General features: G+C 41.9%; 1 protein-coding gene across 4 annotated transcripts in view; it reads left to right on the top strand.

The window, feature by feature from the left end:
* bach2b (BTB and CNC homology 1, basic leucine zipper transcription factor 2b) overlaps positions 1–8,871 on the top strand; it is a 103,358-nt gene extending 94,487 nt beyond the window's left edge. For all 4 annotated transcript variants that reach the window (XM_063222879.1, XM_063222875.1, XM_063222877.1 and 1 more), the window contains exons 4-5: positions 86–292; positions 2,637–8,871. In XM_063222879.1, coding sequence (XP_063078949.1) covers positions 86–292; positions 2,637–3,323 — 894 coding nt within the window. In that variant the 3' untranslated portion in view covers positions 3,324–8,871. The remainder of the gene's footprint in view (positions 1–85; positions 293–2,636) is intronic.
* The last annotated feature ends 1,212 nt before the right edge of the window (positions 8,872–10,083 follow it).

The raw sequence follows: 10,083 nt of genomic DNA, 5'->3' as shown, positions 1-10,083 counted from the left end.
GGGCGCCACCTAGTGGGCAACTTGAAGAACAACAGCTAGAATTTCTCTTAACCCTTGCCTTTTTTTTCTCCCCTCCTTTTTGCAGATCAAGCTCCCCTTTCCCGTCGATCAAATCACAAATCTTCCAAGAAATGACTTCCAAATGATGATAAAAATGCACAAACTGACCTCAGAGCAGCTGGAGTTCATCCATGACGTCCGGCGCCGGAGCAAGAACCGCATCGCAGCGCAGCGCTGCCGGAAAAGGAAACTGGACTGCATCTTGAATTTGGAGTGCGAGATTCGCAAACTGGTATGGAGAACACGGCTTTTTTTGCTAATGAATGTAATGTATTGATAATATATTGAAATAGTAATGAAAGTAAAATATAATGAAATAGCATCATTCAGAAACGTGTAACATCTTTGCAAAATCAAGGGCACTTCTACTGAGTACTAAATGTAATCTAGTGTATCTGAAGAGTTCTTTTCATTATAAAAACCAATCACATCCCATTTTCATCAACATTTTATTTGAAGTTAGAATTGGGGTGATTAAAATGTTTTTTGTTTTTTTTAATAGCATAGGGTTTTGGGAAAGAGTTGTTCTTGTACATGTTAAATATAGCCTATATGCTATAGGCCTAATGTAACAGCACGTCAAGGCTACAAATGAGTTATTCTCTGCTAATGGATTACCCATAATGAGCTGCTTGGTCTGGTGTCTGGCTAATGCACACACACACACACACACGCGCACACGCACACGCACACACGCACACACACACACACACACACACACACACACACACACACACACACACACACACACACACACACACACACACACAGACTTTGGCCCTTTTTAGACTCCTCTAGACCTACAGTACATTCACTTACACACACAAACCCACATCCTCATCCTCATCCTCTTCCTCTTCATCCTCCTCGTGTGCACACTGCGTTTCCATGGTTGCGGCGCTGTGCTGCTCCGCTGTGCTGCTCTGGGGGCCTGCTCGCCCGCCTGCTGTTTCTGTGCTGCCGTGACGGCGCTTACTGCTACTGTTGCTCTTTGATGTGTCACATCTCCCTTGCTCCGGCACTCTTGCCACAGAGAGACAGGCTGACAGCCAGCCAGCCAGCCAACCAGCCAGCCAGCCAGGCATCCAGGCAAGCCAGCCCTGCAAGCCTTTGAAGTTGTAGCTGTAGCTACAGCTACCGCATCCCAGATACGATCTCACACACTTCTCTCAGTGGACATGCATATATATATATAGAGAGAGAGAGCGAGCGAGAGAGAGAGAGCGAGAGAGGGAGAGTCCTAATAAGAAACCATAAATAAACGTCCCTGTGGAAATGCTTTATTTTGACCGCTTGTCATGAAAACCAGACCCCACACTGTCATATATGTGAAGTGTGTGTGGTGTGCCTGCTAATCAAGAAAGCAGAAAAATGACATTACTCATGTAAATGCTATTTGACAATAAAGCACAGCTGTATGAAGAAGAATAGGAGTAGAATTCAAATACAACAAAAAAGATACCCCATACTCATTAGGCACCGTGGAATAACTGGTGTAGCAATACATTATGTAATATCATATTGTATTTACATCATGTGTGTATTTCTACCAATACTATAGACCTCTGCAATAATGCACTGTTAACATCTAACTTGTGCATGTCCTGAGCCAAAAAAAATCAGTAAAGTACAAAGTATGTGTGTGTGTGCTTGTGCGTGCGCGTGTACAGGGCCGCTGCTAAGGTTTTTCAGGCCCTAAGCGTAACTGGTCTGGAGGCCCCCGTTAAGATTAAATAATAATAATAGTAATAATAATAATAATGATAATAATAATAATAATAATAATTGCATGTGTTTTATTCATAATCATGTGTTTAGTCAATTTAGGAGGCCCCAATTTTGGAGGCAAAGTGGTTGAGGCCCTAAGTGCTCTGCTTACTCTGCTTATGCCTAGCGGCAGCCTTGCGCGTGTAGTATGTGTGCTAATAGCAGGCGATGTCTCCACAGCGAAGTGTGCCCCATGTGACGTGGTGACAACACACAGCTGTGGGGTGGTCGGCCTATATAGCACAATCAATCCTCTTACTCCGCAGCCCACTGGCATGCGCATGCTGATGTCAACAGTCGGCCACTACATATGTGTGTGTTTGTGTGGCCACACATTGTGTCCATCTGCTGTTCTCAGTTGTCTCTGTGACATGTATACAGTAGTAGGTGCTTGAAAACTAGAAGGATGACACTCTGGAGAGTGTCCGCAAAAATGCCACTAGCTGTTTCCAAGTGCAAATAAAACACTCAAAGGTCCTACTGTATCTAAGAATGACAAAGAATCACTCAAAACAGAGCAGTCAGAGATGGAGGACCCCTTGCCAATGACTGATGCATATGATATTGTTTGGCGCCACACGCAGGTGACCCAAAACGTTGCAGGTGGACAGGTGGACAGGTGGACAGACAGACAGACAGACAGACAGTGTATGAGTGTATGTGTGCCCAGTGACATAACAAATATAATAGCCATTTAAGAAAAAATAATAATAATTTAGAGCCCTGTATGACAAATATGAGGTTGTACAGTATATGTGACACCTATGATACATGACATAATGCATGCCATGCTGTGTGTCCCGTCCCAGGTGAACGAGAAGGAGAAGCTGTTGACGGAGCGTAACCAGCTGAAGGCCTGCATGGGGGAGCTGTGGGAGAACTTCTCCTGCCTGTCGCAGGAGGTCTACAAGGACGTGCAGCTGAGCCCCGAGCAGGTGCACCGCTACTGCCCCTCGCTACGGCCCGGTGCCAACGCCAACAACAACAACACCACGGCCAACTCCTCCTCCACCACCACCACTAACTCCTCCAGCAACACCACTGCCAGTAAACGCAGCAGCCACAGCACCGCCAACAGCCACGCCGCACCGCCCGGCTCCGGCGCCTCCACCAGCAGCATCGACCTCACCGCCAACTCCCGCTCCGCCACGCCCGAGCACGGCGGCCGCTTTCGGGGCAAGTCGCCCCCCGGGCTCCCCTCGGAAGGAGATCCGGGGGAGGCGCCGTCGGGCAAGTGGGCCCTGGTGGCGGGGAACGGGGGAGGAAGCCCGGAGGTGGCGATGGTCGGGAACGGAGGAGGAAGGGAGGGTCCGGGGCCAGAGTCCGGGCTGGCCAAGGCAGCTGCAGCCTTCCACGAGTCGGGGGCGTCTGTGTCCTCCACCACCTCCTCCTCCTCCTCGTCGGAACAGTGCAACCAGACGGTGACAGTAGACTTCTGTCAAGAAATGACTGATAAATGCACCACAGAAGAACAGCCGCGGAAGGATTCGTCCTAGTGCTGGTGGTTTATCTTGTTTTGTTTTGTTGTTTTTGTTGTTGTTTTATTTTTTTATTTAGTTAAATGAATTTTTTGACAGACCCTTTTCAGAAAAAAAGGGTTGTTTTTTTTACAATGGTCAGCCTCTGCCAGTGTTCTTATTTGAAACATTTTTTTTGGTTTTGTCTTATGTTGTGTTAGTATTTATGTCTTTTTAACTGTTTTGTAAAGGTTGACACTACAGTTGTCTTAACCGCAGCAATACTGTTGTCCAGGTTTTTTCTCCAGTTCCAACCGTGACAGAACGGTTGCGATTGATCTCACACACACACACACACAACGGTGCTACACCCTTTCCCCGCCAATGACCTCCGCAGTGGCAACGCTGCTTTCTCTGTCTCTCTCTCTCTCTCTCTCTCTCTCTCTCTCTCTCTCTCTCTCTCTCTCTCTCTCTCTCTCTCTCCCTCTCTCTCTCCGTGTATTACAGTCCATTCAAAGCAGGGGATGGGCTCCGGCCTGGTCTCAAACACAAACCTCTATGGACCTAGAAAACAGCAGTCTCACTCTATCTGCCTCTCTTTCTCTCCCGCAACTCTCTCTCTATGTTTTTCTCTCCCTCTTTAACCTTCTTCTTCTCCTCCCTCTCCAGCCTACTACCAAAGAATGGTCTGTCAGAGTAAAGATACCCCAAACCACACTTAGAAAATGCAAAGGAGTGTGCTCAAGGGGGCTTCTGTGCTTCTAAGGGGGCGTTGTCTCCTGACGGCTTGCATAAGATGTGCGCTACCGCCATCTACAGGAAACTCCATATATTCTCCACCTAAAGTCTCCAAAGGTTTCCTAACCGAAGGTCCCCTGAAGGGGCGTTCACCTGACGTCACATGGATTCAGGAAAAGCACGGGCTTGATATATCTTCCTCTAATAGACTGTTCTTTGCGGATACTGTATCTCTGATCTACCCATTCCCCCCTCTGTCTATCGCTCTCTCTGTCGCTCGCTCTCTCTGTGTCTCTCTGTCTCAGTGTTCTCATTCTCTCAGTGGCCCTTGTCACATAATGCAAAAACTCAGGAAATATTCTGAATGTTCAATATTATTCATGGAAAAAAAATAAGGATACAGATTCTGTACATGAAAGATTCTCTTTTTTTACAGCAGTTCTCCAACTGTAAACGTTCATATGCAAAAAACTGTCTTCTGCTCATTTTTTTATTACTGTTTCTGTACTACAACACTTTTATGTACAGATGGTTGTATCTAAAAACAAACATTCCTCCTTTGCCTTTTACAGCACTGAAATGATTGAAAGAAAAGACTCATATGTACAAGCAGAATCAGAAACAGATTTGACCTGCAAATTTTTTTAATAGCTGTCCCTACCGTACACATCAGCAATACCCTTGGATGTTTCAATGGTGATGTAACAAGTGCTTGCTTTAGCAGAAAGTGTCGTGTGTGTGTGTATATAGTACGGAGCATGTTGGCTGTCTGTAAAGTACAGGTCAAGGTTTAGCTGTTTTGGTTCTCTCTGGGGTTACATCGAGCACCTTTTTTTGTTTTACCAAGGGAAATCACCTTTTTTGCTCTCTGCTGTTTTTCCTGTCTAAAGTAAATCCCCATACAGTAAAGGTGGGCGACGATGTTGTTAAAAACTCAGGAAATCAGCCTGTCACAAAGCATGCACTGAAGTGCACCCAAACATGTACTTAAACACAGACAGACGCACACGCACAGACACACACACACTCACACACACACACACGGACACATACACGTGCCCCCCCCTCCCCTATACATTTAAATAGTCAGGCCCCTTGGATGTCGATAATGAGGACTGTGTAAAAAGTTTGTAAATAAGCCGTGGCCCCTCCGCTGCGGTCTGTGTAGACCTGGTTTGACAACCTCTTTAAATGTGAAGAAGCCACAGCGTTTCTGTGTTTTTGATCAGTATTTAAAGAAAAAGAAATGTAATAGTGAATCTCTCAGCCACTTTTTTCTTCAGTGTTAACATTTTGATGTTTTCAAAGGGGTTGTTGGGATAGGTTTTTATCATTTAGTGCAGGGATATAGTTTGATACAAAGTTAAAAAAGACGCCACAGCGTCTTAATAGTTGTGGACAGTTTCTACAGTAGATTGCTCTTATTTCTGCCACTCTCACTCTCTCTCTCTCTCTCTCTCTCTCTCTCTCTCTCTCTCTCTCTCTCTCTCTCTCTCTCTCTCTCTCCATCATACATTGCACTCAAACCTGCTAGCACTTCACAAATAGAAATATCTGTATCAGGACCCTGATAAAGTCTAAAAAAAGAAATTGTAGCACTTACATTGGCACTTAAAAGTGCTCCTATAAAAGAAAACAATTTATTTAAAAGTAAATTTACCTTAAGACTAGCACAATATATGAAATAAAATGAAATAAAATACAGGCACAGACACAGAAAATGGATTAGAGTTAGACTCGCAGCCATAAAGAGAAATGGGTTAGAAAGGCAATGTGCGGCAGTGTTCTAATCATGTGTTCTTGAAGATAAAATAATAATATAATAACAATAAGCTAATGGAGAAATCTATTAAGTATACATGTGAACACAAAGAGGTGTATGGAGTGATCGATAGCTATGAGACAGTCCTATGTTTGCCCTTGTTGTACATTTAAGTAGAGATATTATTCCTGGTGGGATTGCATGCTGCTTGTGTATTTGAATATCGTTTGTCTTGTTTATGTTTGCCTTGGGATGTAGGTAGCTCTCAGCATATTCTCTTTAATCCAGACTTACCTCGTTTTTGCAATGATCAAAGACTTTTTGTCCTCAATGCCTATATTTCTTTCCCCAATAACGTTGGCCTCCTTGTGCGACTCTTTGGTTACTTCCCATCACTTCCCTGCAACACAAATACCGTAGGCCTATGCACCAACACGATGATCACATTGTCAAAGCTATTTCAGAGTGGAGCAGTATTGATTGATGAAGGTGCATGTGGGGTGACTACTATTTGTGCCAATAAACTCTCTTCTTCCCTTCTCCACTGATATCACTCCACTGAAAGCCTTTCAGTGTTGACGACAGGAAAAAATGCTTGAGCTTTTAACCCCAAGAGCTTTTAAAAAAAAACATAGCAGTAGTTGGTTGATGTCTGTTGGTGTATTTATGTGATCAAACAGTCCAAAGAATTTTCCTTGGACCCCCACCATTATGAAATGCCCCCAAACACATGCACACTCACACACGTACACATGTACGCATACAGACATTATACACACAAAATACACACCTTAAAACATGTACACAATCACTCATTAAAATACGTACATGTTGGATAAAATATTCTCAGTTAGAGAGTTGAAATCTAGAATTATTGTAATTGCTAGTAATAATTGTTGTTTTCAGTGTGGTTCTTATTTTTTCCCAATTTTCTGCTTTTCTTGATGTAAAATGCTCTTTATGCCATTACAATGTAAATTATATACCATTTCAAGAATTGTACACAGGTACCAAACAAAAAAGTGAAGCTAGATGGGTCCAAGTGGACATTGGTGCAAACATATGCAAGTCATCCCTATAAATTCATTGTCATTGTACAAAGTGAATGGTGGAAGAGCCAGTTCCACAAGGCAAGCACATAATGAGTTTTTTCTTTTTAGGAAAATGTCTGTCTGCCGTATACAGTTTGGGTCAACCAATCTTTGCTTTTCTAAAGAAAAGCATATCTTTTGAAACATAAAAAAAATCTCATCATGTTATTTTTGTTCTGTTATAGTGCTTTGTTTGCGTTGTTGGGTAGCAAAAAGTGCTTAGCTTACTTCTGGATTGTATTTTTGTTATTTTTTTGCCTCGGTCTTGTTTTTTTCTGTCGAAAGTGCTTTGAAATTGACAGAAGGAAATGAATAGCACAGGTGGGGTTCAGGAGGATGCCTGTCTCTTGTCTGTGTCGCCGTGGCGATTGGTTGATCGATTGCCTCCACGGTGATTAGAATCCCATGCATCAAATATAAGCTTTTTGTTTGCAGTCATTTCAGTTATTCATAAATGAAACAAATCAACTCACCCAGGTTTTTTCTCACTCTCTCTCTTTTTTTCTTTCATAATCACAGTTGCTCTTGTAAATTGTCTCAGGGTGCCAACAGGTTCTTCGCTCTACATTCAGATGCTTGGTCAGTCTGTATGCTTGTAGCTAATTTTGTGTTGTTTTGTCTCTATGTTCATGACTTTTTGAAATACTTGCTAATGTCCGTGTATATAGATTTCCGAGAAGCTTTTGTGTTTAAGTATCTTCAATGCAAACTCAACCTTTTTTTGAAAGTTAATACCCCAATCAAGGGCTGTAGACTCTCTAAATCTTTTTTTTTAATACTTCACTTAATAATGAAATGTTTTCTATGATAATTGACAGAAAGCTAAGCTAAGCTTTTAAACCTTGAAATTTGGAAGTGCTTTGATGACAGACTACTTTCTCATGTGGACTATTGGTTTCCATGTTTGACCAAGAATCACGGTCTCTGTGTTCCAACGATAAAAGTACAAATATGTGTAAAGCCCTCTAACGTTTTTATAAGCTTTTAATATCGGTGTAAATCTGTTTGTTTGTTCTTTTATTTTGGCTGCTTCTCTGAAACATTTACACTGGCTCTCCAAAGGTTACTCTTTTCACAGATGATGAAATCTTGCCTTTTACACAATTTGCTCAACTTTATAAGATGATGGTGTGGAGACTGAATTCACAAAGGAGATAATTTTGAGATGTTAAAAAAAGAAAAGCAAAAATGTTTACATAAAAAGGTGTCACTTCATGTTTATGGAGTTCTCCATGTATATAATAACTGATGCGTAAAATTTGATGGAGTGAGGATTTTTCATATTTCAAATGAGAGAAAAAAATCTGAAACAAAAGGGGAAAAAATACCCATTGACAACATGTATTCCCTTAATGTCATCTTCTCAACTGCGGGGATGTTTCAGAAATACATGGATATACTATAAGTGCACCTCCAATATTTGCCTTAGAACTTGCAGAGGCCATAGTTCACCTTGAAATGAAGTGGGTGTATGCAGGGGTCCTTGTGGCCCCCCATCCCTAGATCAACAGAGCGGACTGTCACACTTATCTACCTGTGAAATCCTTCATACCTCTCATAACTGGTCAATGACTGTATCAGCAAACTGCATCAGGTGTTTTTTCTACATGCTTTTTACACAAAACTATATGGATTATTGTATTAGGTAGGTTTTTGGTGCATCATTTTTAAATGTAATAGCTCTTCGGCACGTAGTCACAGTTGTTTTCCTCTCTTCTCTTCTCTCTCTATCTCTCTCTTTCTCTCGTTTTTTCTAGGAGACTGTTTTGTGTTAATATTGTCAATTTGAGATAGCTGTAATTTGCTTATTCTCTACTAAGAGTTTTTACCTTTTTCATTTCTAAAGGCTACATGACCCTGATGAATTAAATGACTTAACAACCATTGTACATATGGTATTGTGCAAAAACTCATTTTCATGCATTTCAATTGCTAGTGTTATATAAATGACAGATTTTTGTCTAGACACCATTTCTGTTTATGAAATAAAGAAACATATCATGTACCTTTTGGTCAGCTGTCTTTTCTGCAGTTAAATAGTACCAGTATATATGCAGACACAAAATATTGAGGGAAAATAAGGTATCCTTGGGCAAGCACAAGGTCAAGCACCAATAACGTCAAAGCATACAGGAGACCGACATCTGATTAACATCACTCATTATCAATTTCTCTTCTTCACAGCAGAACAGTGGTTTGATTCAAAACTATGTTGCACTGACCTGACTGAAAACTTTATGCTTCGATAAATCCAATGCAAAGTCCTTTCTACAGATGATATATGACATGCTTGTTGCAATAAGAGCCATCTAGAGTTTATGGACCAAGGACACAATTTGCAGTAGAACTTTAAAGTTTATTTACAGCAGATTGGTAAAACTGATCATCACCAAGTGTTCTATCTAATGTATATCGTCTTGATCTGATAAAACATGTACATGTAGATGTTGTGCGCATGAGTGAACATTTCTAGAGCAAGTATAGGTCAACCATTGTGCTGGCTTCTAGGGATGGGTTATGATTCCATGGGCCCCTGGGCCAGACAACAAGAAAGCCCCCCCTCATCGGGTGTTGCTTACAAAACTTCTGGGTTTTAGGCCAGGTGTGAGGGTTGTCTCCCAAGAACATTTGAAAATACTGTTGTTATTAAAAGTGTGATTTTACGGCAATGCAATACATGGGATCTTCGTTTACAAACATTCATGTTGAGGAGGGGCAAGATGCTAAGCAGCCAACCATGTGAGGTCAATTTTTGACCGACGGCAGTTTCCAACAATCAGAGGTTGAACAGTGCGCAGCCAGAGTGACGCAGCCAGAGATTGTTTACAAATGGTAAACCCATGGCTAGGAGATTGCAAATATAGAGGCTAGAGTTTCAGGCTCTTCATACTCTCCAGACTCTTGGGCCCCTGTGCCAGTCCCATGCAATAATGCCTGCTGGCATCCCTTTCAAACGGAATTGTACTGATCACCAAGGGAAGAATAGGTATGCAAATTCACTTGGACATGACAGGATCATTTCACCACGTTTTACCGTACGTGTCAAAAATTCCATTGGTTTCTGGTAAAGTTACAAATGTCTGTGTGTCAGACTACTTGTACTATGGCAGTGATATTGGCCAAAAAAAGATGTAGTCACAATTATTCAACAGATCAAACATCTGTTGTAATAAAGTGACGTATACTTATAGTAAACATACTGTACGTA

The sequence above is a fragment of the Engraulis encrasicolus genome, chromosome 18 (assembly GCF_034702125.1).
Source record: "Engraulis encrasicolus isolate BLACKSEA-1 chromosome 18, IST_EnEncr_1.0, whole genome shotgun sequence".
NCBI lineage: Eukaryota > Metazoa > Chordata > Actinopteri > Clupeiformes > Engraulidae > Engraulis > Engraulis encrasicolus.
Note: the sequence above shows the minus strand (reverse complement) of the source record. Positions and strands in the feature narration are given on the sequence as shown.